Raw genomic sequence first — 20,774 nt, 5'->3', positions numbered from 1 at the left:
ACAAGCGGGGAACGTCCTACGGTCATACATGACGAAATCGTTTTGTGCTTTATCTTCGCCGATACACGTCTATCATTCTTTCGCGGTTATTTATGTACGTGTTGTGTTTTATTTAGCGTGATAGTTTCTTGACAACGTTGTGTTGCAAGTGACAACAAACCTCGACTCCTTGACAAAATGCTACTCGAAGGCCAAAATTACCACAACATTAAACGTTGCCACCAAGAAACCCACAACCGCATAATTTAAAACTCATCAATAAACTCGAGGCAATTATTAAAAATAAATATTTGGCGGAGTAACGCGTTTGAGGGATGTAATTTTTGTTTGAATGCTTTATATATTATTACACAATATCCAGTGACTGCATCACTGCATAAACGGTATAATTCTCAGACAAAGAACTGTCATCTTCAGGTAGCAGCACATTCAAAGAGACCGGAAGTGTTACAGAAATAATAATACATTTTTTTGACACGCGCCTTTCAAAACTCTCAATGTCACTTTACAGTCACGGGATAAGTTTTTCTGTGGGTGAGCAGTGGCAGCCACAATCGCCATTGTTCACTCAACCCGGAATAACAAATAGATAGAAAGCTAGCTCGCAAATAGAGTGCAAGCTACGTATCCAGCTAGATAACTAGATATGTAGCTAGCAAGATCGCCAGCTAGTTAATTCCTTAATTGTCTGGGTCTGGAGTCATATAAGCACGGAATGAGGGCTGCCGTCCAAAATACAATGCAATAATATAAAATAAAAACATAATAATAGCATTAAAAAATGCATAAAAGTGAGCATCTGTGGGGGAAAAAGGCTGTTGTGAGTTTTGCTGATCAGTGTTAGGGAAAAAAGTCAGTTGTCTATAAAACGTTGAAGCGTTAGACATTTGCATGCAACATTTTACATATTGGGTTGACATGTAAACCCAATTAGGAATCAAATTGGGTTTACATGTCAAAGTCATCCAAGCAATCGGTCCATGCCCTTCCTTGATGCCCTACATCAGCACCTCATTGACAAACTCACCTGACAATTCTTCATGTCCAAAAAATGTGTCGGCCTCTTGAGTGACAGGAAGAAAACAATGACCTTGCGTGTCCGTATTTGTGTACGCATCCATGGATACCATCGTCACTGCGTGTGCGCAAAAGATAATGTCGACGCATTAAAATAGAATCGTTTATTCAGGAAGAAACAGCCAGCTTTCACGTAACTTGCAGTACAAGACACACTGCGATACCATGAGAAGAGAACATATTTCTATTTCCAAAAACATCTCTCCACATTCACTCGTCTTCGGTTCGAAAAAGACAATTGTTGTTATTGTTTTGACATTTCCTATTCCTGGTTGAAGAAACTAGGACTAGATTTGTTATTAAAATAGCCATACACAATTAAAGGACAACCGACGTCTCGGGACAAGTTGTGTCCATAATTTGTCAAATGGCTTCAAATGACTTCTACTGAGCGTATTTGACAAAGATTCCACCGCATATTTTACCTTTTAAGACTCGCGCTGAAGATTCAGGAAGTCTTGTTTTTGAGTTGGTGACGAGTCCATACGTGACGTCACTAAAGGAATGCCCCTGATCGAAAAAAAGACACATTGTAGCAGTCCTTCCATCACGTCAATGCATTTTGCTGTCTGAAAACTTCGTGTTGCATCAAAAGGAGGCAGAAGAGGGCAACAAAGCTCCATGTAAGGAATTAATCAGCCTGTGGAAACTGGCTGGCGGAGCTTTGTCGCCATTTTCTGCCTCTTTTTTAGTGCTACATTTCCCCCCAATGTTGCCTCAAAATGGCACACAATAAATTTTTTAATCGATGGCAAACATGTATGCTTTCCTCTTCAGAACTATTTGAATCATATTCATAACTGGATGTGTAACAAGAAAGCATCTTCTCTGAATCTGAAGCCATTGTTTTGATTCTCCAGCAATGCAAGGCATCTTGGCGTGATGTCACGAACAAGGGGGCGGGACTTTCTGAAAATGCCCAATTCGCAGCTCCATTTTTTTGCAGTTTTCGTCATTTTGATTGGTGTTTTGCATTTGACTAAAATTATCATACTGTGTGTTTTGGCTATTTTAGATGCTATCAAACGTTTTTCTGATGTCACTTAGGAAACAAAAAAGTCACGTCGGTTGTCCTTTAAATGTTCTCTCCAAATAATCTTGAAGTCTTGAGTTATCCGATTTGAGACCAATCAATCAATCAATCAATCAATCAATCAATCAATCAATCAATCAATCAATCAATGTCCATGGTGAAAACCGTCGGATTGTCGCTTGGAATGAGCGGAGGCATTGACTTGCACTTGAATCAACACTGGAAGAAAATAGATCAATCAATCAATAAATAAATCAAATAAAACTTGTTTCATCTTAAATTCAATTTTTTTTTGCGGAGTCAGCGAGATCACACTGAGCCAGAACCGCCGGAAGTTCCTCGCTGCTGACTTGAGCAGTCCCGAAAGGGGTTCGGACGTCGTCAGACGGCTCCCCTCGGCGCCCAAGTGGTCAACTGTCCGTCCGGCGTCTTGGTGTGACGGCCTCACACTTGAAAGCCGTTCTGTTGGATATGGTGAAATTGCAGGCGCAGGGACTGGATGCTGCTTATGATCCTCCTCTGGTGGCCAATCAAACAGATGCCAATTCGTCTGATGTCACTGAGGAGACAGCAAAACAAAAAGCACTCACACTAGAATAATAAAAAAAAAATATTAAATGCAAAGAGAGCTAAAAGAAAAGGTATTGGGGGCTGACTCACTCAGCACTCATCGTCGAAATGGAATCCAGCGTTGCGTATCCGGCTGCGATGAAGTTGTTCTTGTATTGGCTCATTTTGATGGAATCAAGCCAATCTCCGACGGAGATGAAGAGAGGGTAGTCGGGCAGGCCGTCGGGAGAATCGGGGAAACTGAAGACGTTGAAACGGACGGCGTTGAGGACAGAAAAGAAGAGGAAACGGACATCCTTTGATGGAGCCACTTCAGCACCCTTCCGTTCAAACTAAGAAGATGCTCAATTTGCATATAGGTAAGCAGCTGCTTATATTTTTAGCTTGTATTCTTTCACGTGGACAGTTGATTAAAAAAAAAAATATTTTGCTCATGCGCATTGCAAATTTCTCCATTGTGAGACAATAAATGTTTTTTATCTTATCGATAAATATCTTGTCTTGTCTCCAACTATCTTAACCAACCTTAAATTACCTGAACTGAACTTCACTGACTCTAACTTGCCTTATCTCATCTCATTTTAAATTATCTTAACATGTCTTAACTTATCTTAACCCACCTTAACTTACCTAAAGTGACCCTAACTTGCCTTATCTTAGTTAAGAGAGGTTAACTTATTTTATCTTAACATACCTCAACATAAATGAAATGTATTATTATTATTTATTATGAATTTACCTAATCTGACCATAATTGAGCCTAATTTAACTTAATTTGCCTTACATCGCTCATCTAATCTTAACCAATCTTAATTTATCTTAATATACCTTAACTGACCTAAACTGACCCTAACTTGCCTTATTTCATTTATGTAAAGTTATCTCCCTTAACTCATCTTAATTTATCTTAACATACCTTAATTTACCTAAACTGACAGTAATTTGCCGTAAAAAAAATTGGGGTGTGTGTACCGAAACGAAGAGCAACAGCCATTGCAGAACCATTTGACCATTGTTCACTTTCAACTCTTTTTTTGACTTGGGAATAAAAAAAAAAATCCAGAGAGAAATGACATACTTACTCGGCTAATAAGGCGTTTTTGTTCCTCTCGTCACCATTGCAGCCCACCTGCATGGGGGCCGTGTGGTGCAGTGACCAAGAAGATCCACCAGGCGGTGCTGCGACTTCGGGCCTGGGGAGGAGAACAGGACGGCCTGCATGTCAACCAACGCTCAAGTCCGATGTCTTCATTGAACGGCAGGCACCATTTAAACATTTAAAAAACGTTTGTCGATTGGACATTTTGGAATCAGGTACCCGATTTGAGTCACGTGGACGCGCTAAGGCACACAACTTTTTTTTTTTAACACGAGCAGCAAATTAATTTCTCTGACCCCCGCCCCCAAAATTATCTGGGCTTGGGACCGGCACAAGAAGACTTATGTCCCTTTGTGGCTACAGAACAAGCAACTCGCTCAATAAAAGGCTCCCAAACACAAAATGGCCATTCAAAAACATTAGCTAACTGGCTATCTATTAGCTATCTATCCAGCTAGCTAGTTATCTATTAGATATTTATTAGCCAGCTCTTATTAGCTATATATCTATATTAGCTAGCTAGCTAGCTGGATATCTATTAGCTATCTATCCAGCTAGCTAGTTAACTTTTACTTTGTTACTTCCAAGTTGCGTGAACGCTGGCGCATGTGGCCGCCGCTGCTCACCTGCAGAAAAAAATATCCTGTGACTGTAAAGTGTCCTTGAGTTTTGAAAGGCGGTTATAAATGAAATGTATTATTATTATTATTATTATTATTATTATTATTATTATTATTATTATTATTAGCTAGCTCGTTATCTGGCTATTAGCTATCTAGCTAGCGATTAGCTATCGATTAGCTCGCTAGTTTTCTTTCTATTTGAGTTATTCGGTGTTGAGCGAACGCTGGCGCGTGTGGCTGCCGCTGCACAGACAAACGTATCCAGTGGCTATGAAGTGAGCTTGAGAGTTTTGAAGGGCGCTTCTAAATGAAATGTATTATGATGATGATGATGATGATGATAGATATTAAAGTTATCCATTTGCTGGCGGAAGGTGATCCGTACGCATGCGACTGGTTGACCAGAGCCAGAAGGCCACTGGGAGTAATGATGAGTTTGTCCAGGAAGCAAAGCAGGTCGATGAACGGCGGCCGCTGACTGGGCTCCTTTTGCCAGCAGTGCAACATGAGGCGGTGCAGCGTGACGGGGCAGCCCGTCGGAGCGGGTAATCGATATCCTTCCTCCATTGATAAAATGACCTGGGAGAGTTAGGGCAAAGTTATGGCGCAAGCCGAGCCGTGCGGCACCGTGTCAATCTGTGTCATTCTGGCCTCTTACGTCTCGATTGGACATCTCCCAGTAGGGCCTCTCGCCGTACGACATCACCTCCCACATGACGATGCCGAAACTCCAAACGTCACTGGCTGACGAGAACTTTCCGTAAGCGATTGCCTCCGGCGCCGTCCAGCGAATCGGCAGTTTTCCTCCCTGATGAGAAAAGGAAGAGCGACTGGTCGTTGGATGACCTTGGGGCGGGTCACCCCAACGCCGCACTCACGTTGACGGTGGCGCCGTTCGCTTCTTCCGTCAGTCGGGACATGCCAAAGTCGGACACTTTGCACACCAAGTCGCGGTCGAGCAGAACGTTGCGGGCCGCCAGGTCTCTGTGAACGTAAGCCATGTCGGAGAGGTAGGCCATCCCCGCCGCCACGCCGCGCAGCATCGCCACCAGCTGCGGCGCCGTCAGTTGACCCTCACGTGCCTGCAGGCCCGGAGAAACACGCCACATGGAAAGAGAGCAAGAGCAAGATACAAATGGAAGACGAATGAAGAAAAAGCAATACAGAATAGAGTTTAAGAGACATAAATGCAGCTTCAAATAACTATAGAAATAAATATATAAATGTGTAGCTAAAAATATAGTTTATTACATATTTATATTTAATATTTATATATATATAAATGCAGCTTCAAATAAGTATATAAATACATAATATATAAGTCTGTATGTAAAAAAAATATATATATATATAAAATGCAGCTTCAAATAGGTATAGAAATATAGAAATACATATATAAATGTGTATCTATAAAAAAATAAATATATATATATATATATATACACATATATATGCAGTTTCAAATAAATATATACAGTAAAGTCTCGTTATATCGATATTCAAGGGAGTCGGAAAAAATATCGATACTATCGATATATCCGACCCTGTTTGCATGTAATTTTCTCTGTGCGTGCATAGAAATAGTATCGATATAACCGGGACTATCGATATATCCGATATCGATATAACGAGACTTTACTGTACATACAAGAAATGTGGATCTAAATAATTATGTTAATACATGCAGCTTCAAATAAGTATATTAATATATAAATAATTATAGAAATGTGTGTAAAAATATTATATATACGCACATATATAAATACAGCTTCAAATAAGTATTATTAATATCTATATGAATGTGTATCTAAAAATATTTTAATATATATATATTAAGTGCAGCTTCAAATAAGTATAGAAATATAGAAAAAATAGATTAACGTGTGAGTATCCATATATATATATATATATATATATATATATATATATATATATATATATATATATATATATATATATATATATATATATATATATATATATATATATATGGAGTCAATCTAATTTTTGTACTGTTTTCTTTTGATGTGAGTGTATTCGCACCCGTAGGAAAGAGTCAAGCGCTCCATTTGCCATGTACTCCAGCACAATCATCACGGGCCTGCCTGGAGAACAAGAACGGAGGTTGAAGAAGTTCAAAAAGACATCAACATGCGGCGTCACGTTGTCATGTTGCCGGATAGACAAGAGCATTACTTTTGGTGACCACTCCCTGGAGTCTGACGATGTTGGGGCTGTCAAACTGTCCCATGATGGATGCTTCGCGTAAAAAATCTCGCCTCTGATGTTCCATATAGCCGCCTTTCAGGGTTTTGATGGCCACGTCCACGTCCAGCCTTCCGGCGATGCGCAAACGACCGCCGCAGACTTCTCCAAATTCCCCTGTGGAAGAAGTCACTTGAGATCAATGCGTGTCATGCATCCGCATGGATGTCTCTGGCAAACCATTGCCAGCAGATGGTGATTTTATTTGCTACTTTTACATTTTTACCCGCATTTTCACGTGTGCATTTTGTATGCAGTCCAACTGTGGACACAGGATATGATAATACGGACCTTGGTCAATAATTGAGTACTCCCGGTATGGTCGGACGATGAATATCTCCAATCACCTGTGCCAATCACGCGGTCGATGCATATGGATGAGGGCTCGATCTCTTTGGCAAATTCCTCCACGGCCCGAGTGGGGTCTTCATACGTGTCGGGATCCACATACGTCTTCATCCCGCAGAATGGCACTAGAATGGAACAGTATAGGGGCGGGGATGGAACAAACGCACAGCGTCACACGTCTTGGAACAATGACATCAAGTTAAAAAATACATAAATATATATATATGCACAGAGAACATTAACTCAGTGACTGCCAGACAATGCGCAAAAAGGTATCTACTCCAGTGCCAGGGTTTTTGTCATTGTCACTCAAATTCCAGGACCAAAAGAATATTGAGTTTTAGGACAACATTAACATTCAACGCAGCGTGAGAAACCTTAGCCTCTCTTCTTTCATTGGAAAGAAAAAGTTATCTCCTAAATTATATGGGTCTGGAGTTATCAGAGCTTGAAATGGGGGCTGCTGTACAAAATACAATGCAATACAGACATATTGGTTTATATAGCGCTTTAACAGCGCTAACATGGAAAAACGGGAAATTCTGCCCCCTTGTGGAAAAAAAAACATTGCAAGAGGCCATGGTCAGCGCTTTAACAGCACCCAAGCATGAAAAAACAAAACCCAAAACAATTTTGGGAATGGCGCTCGACGTCATATTTTCAATTCCCGAATAAATTGGTGAATGGCAGTGAAGGAGTTAATGAGCATTTTGATTCAGTGCAAGTTGAAGAAAGTGGATGGAGGTGCGCCGGGATCGATCAACTCTGACTTCAGATTTAAACCTTCACCGGAAGAAATGAGCAAAACCAAGGTGGATTAAAATAGGAAGAAAGGAGCCTGTCAAAAGTGAAATAAACAAAAGTGTACAGACGTTCCCCTACTTACGAATATTTGAGTTACGAACAACGGTACATATGAACATTTTTGTTCTTCAACATACTTATATCAATCCTAAACATACGTGTATGAGCCTTAAGCATACATTCTATAGAAAATATAGCACAGAATCAACTTACGAACGAATTCACCTTACAAACGAGCGTTTGGAATTGATCTCGTTCATAAGTTGCGAAGCGTCTTGACTTGAGAAACAAAAGAATGCTTGTTCATTACCGTGGGCGCTCCGGAATCGCGTCCTCCGCTTTTCCTGCGACTTCATCCTGGCTTTGATGTAACCCTGACACCTGCGGAGCGTCGACACGTTGACTGATCCAAGACGACAACAAACGCAAAGACTTGGCACTTTTTAGCTGTCATTCACTTTCACGCTAGCAAAGCAAAAAAAAAAAAAAAAAACGCAAAACAGACGCTGGCGGATCCTTGGTGACCGGTTTTACTTTGGCGTCTATTTCATCGTGAAGTTTGAATCAGCTTTATTTGCAGGCAGTTGAAGAAGATTGTCGCCCCGATGGCGCAGACAACTGAAGTTGAAGCAAATTATTGAGTGCACCTCGGCCATTTTTCATTGTTTACTCTGAACTGCGGCTAATGGCAAAAGTCTGCCAAGCCGAGGCTCGATAACAACACCAATCTGCGCTAACTGGGGGAGGCGAGGAAGTGAATGGAATGGATCGAATGGCTGCTGAGTAATTAAGCAGAACATTTCTGCAGTCATTTGGAAAATAAGGCTGCCTGCTTTCTGCTAAAAAGAGAGTCCATGAGGAGACTTCTGGTTGCAGCGTGACACCGTGACAACGTGTGTGTGCAGATAAGAGGCATAAAGTGTGTCTCACCGTCCAGTAATGAGGAGGAAGAGGGTGAGGATGACCAAGAGTGAGAATCCTCCAACCGATGCGGTGACCACAACCAAGACTTGACCCTGATCGGCAACATCGGGATCTGAAAATAAATACATAGATCGATCAATAGATCCATGCTTTGCTGCTGGGAAATGTACTCCACTCCACTGACAGACTAATAAAGGCAAATCCAATCCAATAAATAAACAAAAAAATCATCAACAAACAAAATGATAAAATAATACATTCATAAAATAATAACTATCAAATAATATCATAAAATAATACACAAATAAAATAGTAACATGATAGAATGAAATATATTATTAATAATAATGAATAAAATAATAACATATTAGAATAATAAATGCTAAATACTAAATAATAAATTCTAAATACTACATACTAAATAATAAAACAATAAAACAATGAAACTATTACAACATTAAAATATAATAATAATGAAATACAATAATAATAAACTAATACAATTATAAACTAATACAATTATAATGTTATCAATTTATAAAATAATAAAATACATTGATAACATTATAAAATAATAAAATTTTGCAATTATAAAATTTTGAACTTGTCAAATTATCAAATAATATTTTTTGTGTGTGTGGCAATTGAAGCCTTCTGGTTTTTTTTTTTTTGTATATGTTCACGTTTTGGCCTTCATAAAATTTGGATGAGTGTATTTACACTGAAAAACAACGGTGTGTCAACCTAAACCTATGTCGGGTGTTAAACGATATGTAGTCATCAGAATTTGTATATACTATTTGAAGTAGATGAATATATTACCTCAAAAGTTGATGTGATTTGATTTTTGTGCAACCACTCGAGGAATTTAGATGCAGAAAATTCAAGCCAAAAAATTGCAGTGTAGTTCCATGGCTGGAACAGATATTAGGAATGTATATGGTGCACTTCTAAAACACACCAAAAAAGACATCCCTCAAAATGTACAGTAGCTATAATACAATGGCTGTCCTGCCCGTACTATTTATTTATTTTATTTGCAACTGTCACGTTGCAAATTGACATAATATTGTGTGTATTGACTGGGGGGGGGGAGGGTGTTGAATGGAAATGAAAGGAAATGTTCATGGAATATTTGATACCTTGGGCTGAAGTGGAAAACTCAAAGTTGGAGCTGTACGCGGTGTAGCCGGCGGTTGTTCGGGCGCGGACGTGGAAGACGTAAACGCTGGAAGCTCTGAGTCCTGTGACCACCACGCTCGGATTCTTAGTTCGTGTGGACGAGTAGCTCAGCTGCTCTTGTTCCTAAATAAATAAAATAAATAAAAAATCGGAGGAACCAAACATTGAGAAAAAACATGTCCAGCAAGTATAGAGCCTAAAACCGAGCGAGGAATCAATCACCTTTTCATAGTATTTGACTTCATAGTCGACAATGTCTAATGGCGGATGTTCCTCTTCTGTCCAGGAGAGGGCGATGCTGTTATCAGAGGACCAGTCCTTCTTGATGACGCCCACCGGGGCAGGACCTAAGGACACGTGGGGGACCACAGGTGACTCACCTGAGGTCAGCCACACATTCACCCGACGGGGCGATCGATATTGACCCCAATGATTCACTCCAAGGTGTAGCCATCACTTGACGTCTCAGGACTTTCACCACCAAGCTCACATTTTGGTTTTTGTTTTTAAATGAAGACATTGGCTTGAGAGTTGGACTTGATTGGTGCTGTCCAAAATGCTTGGCATGATAGACCAATTTGAAGTATGTGAAATATCAGCACAAATGGAGTCAATATTGACCAAAAAAAGTTGAAAGAAGACATCTAAAGCAGGAAAAGCGACTGTAGTCTGCAAACGTGTCTTAAGAAGCCCGCTTCAGATATTATTCATGGACTCGAGAGGGCTTTCGTCAGGTGGTTTCACCAAAGCTTTTCTGAAGCCTCTTCAGACATCAGAAGAAAAAAAAATGATTTTCATCAATTGAAAATAAATGCACACATAAATGCCCCAGACAAAAACGTGATCCTGGAACATAGAAAGGAAAAATGATTGGACTCAACATTATTTCATCCACTGTTTGAACACAATAAAATCATCTGCTTGCTTGCAGAACTTTGTGTTGATGTATGTATGTAAAATAAAAGAAAAGAAAATAACATTGAGTATATACAACACACAATGTTAAATAATATGACTGACCGTAATGAAGAAAAAGGCTGTATATAATTTGTTCAGGGACTGTCGTCAATCTTAACATTTTGTGTTGATTTATTTATTTTTGATGAAGATGCAAAAATAGAAAGAAGGACAATATTGATGAGAACCCCCCAAAAAATAACCATCAATTATTCGTCAAGTCTTCACTGATTAGAAGCAAACTAAAACATCCAAATGCCTTTCAGGAGTTGATGACTTGAGGTAAAATCGGGCCTGGAGCGGCATTCATATTTTCATTTTTTTTTCATGGAAGATGCCAAAGGCCAAAAGCCACAAATCAGCTCTTGAGAGAGAGAGAGCTTCTAAGTCGCAAGCAGACGCACACTTGACATCTTGTCGTGAAAAATTTCCAGCCGACAGGATGCTTCATAGTTCAGCAACTACACCGCCGACTCCGCCGCCATTTTCAAGTCAAATCGAGCAGGAGGAGGAGCAAAAGTGGTAGCGTGAGCATGGAATTCACAAGTGGGCTGCTGACTGCTTCAAAGGTCATGCCCGAGGTGCTAAATGAGGACTAATCAGGTACGTGACGAATGAAGCTTTCTTCCACTTGATAGAAATACAGTGATACATCGGTTTTCGACCGTAATCCGTTTCAGAAACCTGTTCCAAAACCGAAACGGCACTTTCCATTAAAATCAATGAAAAAAATCTTAATCCGTTCAAAGTTGAGAAAAGAACTTTTTAACGATTTCATTGCATAAGCTGGATAAAAACTTAATAATAGAGCAGGTCATGTGTAAAATTCTATAAAAACAAACTTTTATTTTCACCCATTTTTAACATTAACATCTGTATATAAAAATCTCTCTATCTTTCTGCCGCGGGGCGCGTTGGCACCTATCCCAGCTGTCATTGGGCAAACACAAGGCGCACTAACTAAATAAATAAATAAATAAATATCCATAGAAATAAACTGCTAAATAATTAGATAATTACATAAATAACTAAATGGATACATATCCAGATAAAAAAAAATAAATAAAAAATAAACACACGAATAAGTAAATAAACGGAATTTTGCATGCGAAGCTAGTGAGAAGTGAGTTAGAAGTGCGCGATAAGGCACCCTGTTTGAGATGGACGTCGCCAAATGTCATATCACACGTCATTTCTCCGTTAGTGCGCTTATGACATTTTGAAAATTCCCATCTATCCAAAGAAGGGTGGGGGTCTTGGAATAGATAGTGAGCACAGGGATCTACAGTTGCCTCTCCAAAATGTACTGCAGCCTGCAGTACTTGTCCCACAAGCTCTTTGATAGATGAGCACCCATCGATCGCCATTTTAAGGAGCGAACGGCAGCAGAAAGCCCAAAGACAAATGCAGTCAAGCTTCAAAGATGCCAAACGGCGCGAGGATGAATGAAATGGTCACTTCCTCCAACAGCGTCTCTAGACGGAGATAATGGTGACAATCTACGGAAAGGGCAGCGGCTGAGAGAGGAAAGAAGAAGCCAAGGAGGGAAAGCTGTGAAGACGCTCCCGTGAGGGTTGGATCTCCACAGCTTCTGAGCAGAGAAAGCCTTATTCCCAAAGGAAGATGAAAACAAAAGGCAGCCCACCGGAGAAAAGCGGGAGTGCCTTGAGAGAAACAAAGTAACCCCCCCCCCACACACACACACACAATAAGGACAACGCATTACGTTGAGAAGAAAAAGGGGACACAACTTTGTTAGTTGAAACTTTGTCCATATATAACATGAGATTACATTCTTGGCTTGGTTCCCACTAGGGATAAGGAAGCCTAAGGAAGGAAGGGGGGGGGGGGGGGGGGGCTGTGAACTGCAGTGGGCAGCTGCAGCGCAGGTGTGAACGGGTGGGATGCACATGGGGCCTGATATTTTATAACTGCTGTCGACATATTATTTGATTTCATTATCTGCATTATTCTTTTATTTAAAGGCCAACCGACACCCCCGAACAAGTTGCGTCCATCATTTGTCAAAAGACTTGAAATGACAAAGATTCCACCGCATGTCGCTAGATTTGACCTTTTAAGACTCACGCTGAATATTCCGGAAGTCTTGTTTACCACTTGATGCCGATGCCCTAAGTGACGTCACGGAGGGAACGCCCCCTGACACACAATACATTTTGAGGACTTCTTTTTGTCTGAAAACACAGCGTTGATGGCAAAATTACAAGGAAAACGGCATCAATAACGCGATGGTGAATCGTTGTGTGCCGCAGCCAATGGCGGTAACGCGCATAAAGAAGGTGAAAGTTGACACCAATTCCCAGCGGACAAATCAGCCCATTTCCAACGGAGCTTGTGCGCCATCTTGTGCATTGTCTGGGCGCTACATTGGAGTCCAGACAGCTGGAATTGATACGGAAGGACTTCTTGAATCGATTGCAAACATGTATGCTTTCCTCTTCACAACTATTGGAGAGGAACGAGATGAAGTGGCTCGGGTATCTGTTTGGACCGCCTCCCAGATGCCTCCCCGGTGACCCTGGTCAACCCAGGAGAGACACCCAGGTGGTCTGGGAACACCTCGGGATCCTCAGGGAACAGTGAGAAGTGGCCGGGGAGAGGGAAGTCTGGGCTTCCCTACTCAAGTTGCAAGTTGATTCGACCTCTCAAAAGATTTGACGTGTGCCATTTTAAATTCAACCATGACTCAAACGGAGAGCGATTCCGACGTTTCCATGCCCGTCATGACTCGTTTCAATCCATAAACGACGCGATGACTGCGCCGCCTCTGCTAGCGTGCGCCCCCTTGGCAGTGGGGGGAAATTTGAGGCTTGAATAACGCTTTGCTGAGCAATAATGGAAGGAGTCTATTGCGAAGGAGCGCGCCGTTCACTGTTGAATGCGTTTGTCCTGCACTCGTTCTCTCGTGGCACTAATGCATTGAGAAGCGGCCATTCGCTCACGTCAAGCTAGCAACCTCATAAACAAAACTGTGAAACTTTCCGCCGCATTTGAATCATAGCAGGCAACGTATAGACATATGTGTATATGCCAATGGGGACTATTTTTGGATGTATTTGTTGCCTTCATTCCGGGCGTCCGGTTGATGCGATTGCTTGCAAAAGCTACGCGCTACACGTCTGCATTTATTTTAGTATGCCGACCACGTCGGAAAGTCACATCAGACACGTCAACCCCTCTGGAATGCAGAACACTTGTCAAAGTGTCACTGCTCTGTGTCTTGCATACAGGTTAAAGGACATCCGACGTCTCTGGACAACTTGTGTCCATAATAACAAGAAAGCATCTCCTCCCAATCTGAAGCCATTGTTTTGATTCTCCAGCAAGGCAAGACGTCTTGGCGTGACGTCACGAACAAGGGGGCGGGACCTTCTGAAACTGGCCACTTCCTGTTTCAAATTGAAGTACTTGAAGTCATTTTTATTGGTGTTTTGCATATGACTATAAATATCATACTGCGTGTTTTGGGTACTTTAGATGCTCTCAAACGTTTTTCTGATGTCAGTTAGGAAACAAAAAAGTGACGTCGGTTGTCCTTTACGTCTCACCATTTGGTCGGGAGACTCCCGATTTTGACCACAATACTCACACCTCATGATTAGAGAGCCAAATCTACAACACGCCCATCTACAAAGTCATTTTATTTGCCCCTCTCATTTTTCACCATTTCGCAACAACACCGTTCGTCCCGATTTGGAAAGTGACCAAAGTACAAATAGCCTCAATCGGCGTCATTTTCTGCCGGCGCTCAAAAAATGAGAATTGAGAATAGCTCTCATCCAGCAGGTCACGTGATCTCATTCATACGCTGGACAACAACAAACGAATAAAGATGGCGGATAGTAGCAGCGAGAGCCCAAAGCGTCATGCAAAAAAACAAAACAAAAAAAACAAAGATATACATGTGAATTTCAGTCAGGTTGGCAAACTGAATATTCTTGGATAAGAGCAATTGATCATGGTGTATCATTTGCATTTTGTTCAATATCGTGCGTGCATATTTCGGTCAGCCATGGTGGAAAAAAATAAAATAAAATGGTGCGAAACACAACAAAATGGCGCAACATGTGGAATTAGTAAAAACAGTGATACCTCATTTTACGACCACTTTAGCTCATAACTTTTCACCTTACAAACATTAAATTCGCGAGAATATAATCTTGGCATATGAACTAGTTTTCGGCGAAAGAACACCAAAAAGCGCCACGGTGGTTGGCGGACTAGTGTTCCACACCCCCTTTGAGTGCAGACGTGGTTTGCTATCGCGTGGAGTACTTCTGCTATTATGGGACCGAAAAAGACCCCACCACAGACTAGTGTTAAGCCAACGAAGAAACAAAAGAAAATTACGGTCAAGCAGAAGGAGATCATGGAAAAATACGAATGAGGTGTGCATTTGTGTGACTTAGCATCCCAGTACCAGTATGCTAAGTTGACCATTGCTACGTGTGGCTAAGGGTGTTTCCGTGTTGTCTAAGTAACGGTCACAGGCAATAGAAGACGTTGAAAAACTTCTGTTGATTTGGATGAACGAAAAGCAGCTAGCAGGGGATAGTGTGAGTGAGGGTATTATCGCAGAGAAAGCACGGCAACTTCACTCGGATATCATCACGAGGCAACTACATCAACGACCATCACAAAGGTCAATAAAATGACTTTATTATGCAGTACAGTTTATTTCTTTAATTACAATACAATAGCACATTTATTATACATACAATAAGGTCTATGTTGTGTAGTTTTAAGGCTTATTTAGTCGGAAATTATGTTTTTGGGGACCTGGAAACGGATGATTCTCATTTTTAATGGTTTCCTATGGGAAATTATTGTTTGGAAGACACACTTTTGGCCTTACACACACTTTCTGGGAACCAATTAAGTTTGTAAACGGAGGTATCACTGTATATACTGTATGTATGTATATATACACAATATCTGATATGCTAATACAAAAAGCAGGTGGGCTGCTGTCTTACTATATATATGCAAGACTGTCAGTGGTGAGTGCGGAAAGTGTCAATGACTGAACCTGTGTGGGGGGTGCGCGTGTGTGTGCGTGTGTATATGTAAATTGAGTGGAAGCGGTTTGACAAGTTAATCCTATGTGGGCCCCCTAATGGGAACATCTCCCGCTCCCGGGGGCCGCTTCACCTCTCCACAGATTAACTTTTTTTCCTGCCAGTCTGATGGCCTCGGGATGCTTCGTGACACACATAACATATCTGACATCCATCTGCTTTCCATGCGATGATAACCCAAAAGCAGAAGAAATATACAATCGTAAACATGCGCCTTAATTTTCACATCCTTTCATTCCATTTAAAGCCGATATAAAGTTCAATGTCGATCTTTGGCACTGAAATAAATAAAAAGCATTTTCACTCATTCACTTCAAAAATGTGTCTACTGCATTGCCAGGGTTGTTGTCATTCTCACTCAAATTGCAGGACCCACAGAATTTTGAGTTTTTTTTAGGACTAATTAAACATTCAATACAGCGTTAGACTCTCTTTTTTCATCAGAAAAAAAGTTCATTCCTAAGATATATGGGTCTGGACTTATCTAAGCTTGAAATGAGGGTGGCTGTCCAAAATACAATGCAAGCTGGAACAAAGCGCAAAAAAACAAAGAAAAAAAGGGAAATGTTGCCCCCTTGTGGAAAAGAAGAAAAAAACCATTGCCAGAGGCCAGGGCCAGTGCTTTATTGGTACCCAAGCATGAAAAAACAAAACCAGAACAAATTCGGGAATGGATCTCTACGTCATATTTTCAATTCATGAATAAATTATTTATATTATTCATCATTTATTTATGGTTTCATTGTTCTGTGTATTGTTCTTTTAATTGTAAAGTGTCCTTGGGTGGTCTGAAAGGCACTTACACAATTATTATTATTATTATGATGATGATCAAACTGTGAATGGCAGTGAATGAGTTAATTGTGACATCAGTTTTAGGCGTGCTGTGAATTTCTTGCACAATCAAAAAAAGGAAAAGCGCCTTGATAATTGATTCATCAACTCTCCGCAGCGTTTGCGCAGTTTCTGCTGATTTATCCATGATTCAATCTCTATTTATCTCCACAGAAAAGCCAGTTCAAAGTCAAAGTCATCTTTATTGTCAAATACGCTAATATGCATGACATACAGCACAGCTGAAATGACTGTCCTCTCGGACCCAGCATGCAAGGCACTTTTAACAAACATCCTAAAATGTCCAGTGAACTTTGGGTTCCTAATTCCAAAGCAGCAGTGAGGACTGGCGCCGTGCGCGTGAGCTCAGATCGGCGGGGCTCCGTCCGCAAATGAAGACAAAGTCTCAAAAGCGTCAAAATGGCCGAGCGAGCCACGCGCCCCAAATGGCCTTCGCCTTTTTGACATGAACGGAACAAAAGAGAAAGCGGAACCTCGGCAAACGAAAACATGAAAGCTCAAGAGAGCAACTATGTGTACACAACAAATATGTAAACGTCTACCAGCACTAATGGCATACATATGTCACGCCAAACAAACATTTCGGCATTAATATTCATGAGTGTGATTTCCGGGCTACCGAAAATGGCGACCCAGTTGCGCGGCTACATTTGTATTAGGCCCTATGCGGAATATTTCATTACGCTTGAAGGCGTACTGAGCATTTTGTGGAGCCTGATTGATGGGATATTTTAACCTTGCAGTCTACACTCTCCCTTTGAACTATCATTAAAGTTGAAACGAGTCTCAATTTGACAATTTTCTATCCATGTTCTCACCTTTTAACTTTTGTTTTGTTTCAAGCTCTGTCGTCTGCCTTTTCTGTTCATGTGCAGCTCTGTGTTTCTGTAACCCCTCCCCGCAGCACGGATTTTGACCAATCACGTGCGGCTTTAACCGAAGACGGGGGGCGACGAATAGAGGACAAAAAAAAGGTCGGCTGCCATTTCCAGCTGCTCGTTCACTTCAGAGATCCAGCTCCAAGAAGCGGCTCATTAGCGAACGCCACATCACTCATTGTGGCGCTCCGTGTTTCTCCCAAAAAATACTTTGTATGCCAAGATTACATTCTGGCAAATTTACCGTTCGGAAGGTGAAAAGTTCACAAGCTAAAGCGTTGGTTATATTGATGCAAAAATGGCAGAAATATCACAAATAGGTGTGGGAGTGGCTAGGGGCGTGGTCAGAATGTGTTCACGGGTAGCCCCGCCCCCAAACAGATGCTCGACCAATTTCCATCCAGAGCATATTGTACAATTCTCAAATAGTGGATGGCATACCAATGAATGGCAATTGTACTCCGGTAAGTTCGAAGCGCACAGAAGACAATCCCAAAGTTTGTTTGCGATGGAAAAGAGACACTTACCGGCTTGGTGAGTATTGACGGTGACGTTGATCAGCGCACGTGCCGCCACGCCAAGCCCGGATACTCCATTCACGGCTTCCACCGTGAAAGTATAGTTAGCCGGCGTGGCGTAATCAAGTATGGCCACCGAATTCCCAGTCAGGCCTAATGGCCGAGGAATAAATCTCAGGTCTGCTTCGCATGGATCGCACTGCATCCCGCCGCCGCCGCCGTCGCAGCGCTGGCACAGGATATTGTAGGTGATGTCACCGCGGCCTCCCGTGTCGCTGGGAGGCATCCACTGCAGGAAAAGGGCCGTGTCATTGATTAAGGACAGCAGGTTCCTGGGTGGCGATGGAGGCCCTGCCAGGAACAAGAACAGACGTCATGTCGTCGTATCACGGCGAGAACCGCGCATGGCGTCGCCACAACTTCCTACAACGGATGTTCTTGTTCGCTCTCATCGAGAGCATGTTCGCAACAGGCTGACGACAGACACGCAACTTTAGAATGATAATACCAGCGTCCGAAATAACGTCCGGGTGGACGCCCGGGGCGTGCAACTTTTACGGCGGGCGTACAACTCACAAAAAGAATACGAAAAATACAATACAATTATAAATAGAAACAAGAGAAAGAGAAAATGCCATTTTAAAGGACAACCGACGTCACTTTTTTGTTTTTTAACTGACATCAGAAAAACGATTGATAGCATCTAAAATACCAAAAACACGCAGGCTGATATTTTCATTCAAATGTAAAAAACACCAATAAAAATGGCTTCAAGTGTCTAAAAAGTACTTCAAACCGGAAGTGGCCAGTATCAGAAAGTGCCACCCCCAGTTCGTGACGTCACACCAAGACGTCTTGCATTGCTGCAGAATCAAAACAATGGCTTCCGATTGGGAGAAGATGCTTTCTTGTGACTCATCCAGTTATGAATAGGATTCAAATGGTTCTGAAGAGGAAAGCATACATGTTTGCAATCGATTCAAGAATTTAGTCCATGCCATTTTGAGGCATCAAGACTGATGTGTAGCGTCCCAGAAAATGCACAAAATGGCGGCAGAGCTCCGTTGGAAAATGGGTTGATTTTACAGCTTGGAATTTTTGTCAGCGAAAGTCAAAGAGTTGTCTCGGTGTAACATACAACGATTCACCATTTATGTGTTTTCCTTCTAATTTCACCATCAACACAAAGTTTTCAGACCAAACAAAGTACCACAAAATGCATTGTGTGTCCTTTCTCGGTCAGGGATGTTCCTTCAGTGACGTCACGTACGGACTCGTGACCAACTCAAAAACAAGACTTCCGTAATTTACAACGCGAGTCTTAAAACGTAAAATATAACTAGCTATATGTGGTGGAATCTTTTGTCAAATACGCTCAGTAGAAGTCATTTGAAGCCATTTTACAAATTATGGACACAACTTGTTAAATAGGTGGGTTTAAAATTAAGTTTGTAAGCTGAGGTATGAATGTACTTGATTATTGCTAGAAATATGGTGTAACTCGTTCAAAGTATTTATGTTTACATGTGAAATTTTGTTCATAAAATTGTGCAATGAAATATTATATACGCGTATGGTGTTTTTTTTTTTTTTTCTCAGTAAGTAAAGTACGAGAAGAGTTTAAAAGTGATGCGCCGAGGAGGTTCTTGTAGCCAACGACTCACCCGCACAAAATAAAAGAAAGCGAGGCCTGTGAGCAACTAGCAGGCTAATTTGACACCTGAGCAATAAATACACCCGTGAAGCTTCTTCGTGATGAAGTATCTCATTTGGCAACGTGAAAACAACTAAAGCGGCCAGCGTCTATTTTAGTGCCGCGTGTGGGTGAGTTGGTGGGTGCCTGGTGGTCAGACGCTTCGGGATATTATTCCAGAACTGTGGGTGGAAATGATAAAAACACATTCAAACACGCCGGGGCCATAATGAAGACGCATTGGTTGCGATGCGTCGCAATCGGAGCCGTGCCAAAAGGATGTGAGAAACACAAACGTGAAGCAGATGGAGGGGGGGGGGGGGATTGCAAAAAGCGAGAAAGTGAGACTTTTTCTCTCTGTCTGTCTGGATGGTGTCGTCGAGTACTAGGGAGCTATTTCGCTATTTAGCTGGCTCGCTATTTCAGAATCAGAATCAGAATCAGAATACCTTTATTCGTCCCGCAATGGGGAAATTTATCTTATTTATCTAACTACGAGAGAGAGAGAGAGAGAGAGAGAGAGAGAGAGAGAGAGAGAGAGAGGAGAGAGAGAGAGAGAGAGAGAGACCTTTTCTCTCTGGCTGGCTCATGGGGTCGAAGGTTGGGTAGCTATTCTGCTATTTAGCTAGCTAGCTAGATAGATATTTAGCTCATTAGCTGGCTCGTTAGCTAGCTCGCTATTAATGTAACTACAAAAGAGAGAGAGAGAGAGAGACCGTTTCTATCTGACTGGCTGGACGGTGAGGTCGAAGGCTAGGTTTTTGCTGTTTAGATAGCTAGCTAGCTGTTTAGCTAACTATTAAAAAGAGAGAGACTTTTTCTCTCTTACTGTCTGGATGGCGTGGATGA

General features: G+C 41.5%; 1 protein-coding gene across 1 annotated transcript in view; it reads right to left on the bottom strand.

The window, feature by feature from the left end:
* Positions 1-2,242: 2,242 nt before the first annotated feature.
* LOC148899900 (ephrin type-A receptor 6-like) overlaps positions 2,243-20,774 on the bottom strand; it is a 49,884-nt gene continuing 31,352 nt past the window's right edge. The window contains exons 10-23 of the mRNA XM_088991401.1: positions 18,242-18,583; positions 10,148-10,272; positions 9,886-10,048; positions 8,750-8,855; positions 8,130-8,200; positions 7,015-7,140; positions 6,599-6,784; positions 6,446-6,507; positions 5,281-5,484; positions 5,061-5,210; positions 4,788-4,981; positions 3,763-3,873; positions 2,771-2,920; positions 2,243-2,669 (exon numbers count right to left, since the gene is read on the bottom strand). Coding sequence (XP_088847527.1) covers positions 2,555-2,669; positions 2,771-2,920; positions 3,763-3,873; positions 4,788-4,981; positions 5,061-5,210; positions 5,281-5,484; positions 6,446-6,507; positions 6,599-6,784; positions 7,015-7,140; positions 8,130-8,200; positions 8,750-8,855; positions 9,886-10,048; positions 10,148-10,272; positions 18,242-18,583 — 2,105 coding nt within the window. The 3' untranslated portion in view covers positions 2,243-2,554. The remainder of the gene's footprint in view (positions 2,670-2,770; positions 2,921-3,762; positions 3,874-4,787; positions 4,982-5,060; positions 5,211-5,280; positions 5,485-6,445; positions 6,508-6,598; positions 6,785-7,014; positions 7,141-8,129; positions 8,201-8,749; positions 8,856-9,885; positions 10,049-10,147; positions 10,273-18,241; positions 18,584-20,774) is intronic.

The sequence above is a fragment of the Hippocampus bargibanti genome, linkage group LG03, assembly GCF_051943395.1.
Source record: "Hippocampus bargibanti isolate YZ-2025 linkage group LG03, ASM5194339v1, whole genome shotgun sequence".
NCBI lineage: Eukaryota > Metazoa > Chordata > Actinopteri > Syngnathiformes > Syngnathidae > Hippocampus > Hippocampus bargibanti.
Note: the sequence above shows the minus strand (reverse complement) of the source record. Positions and strands in the feature narration are given on the sequence as shown.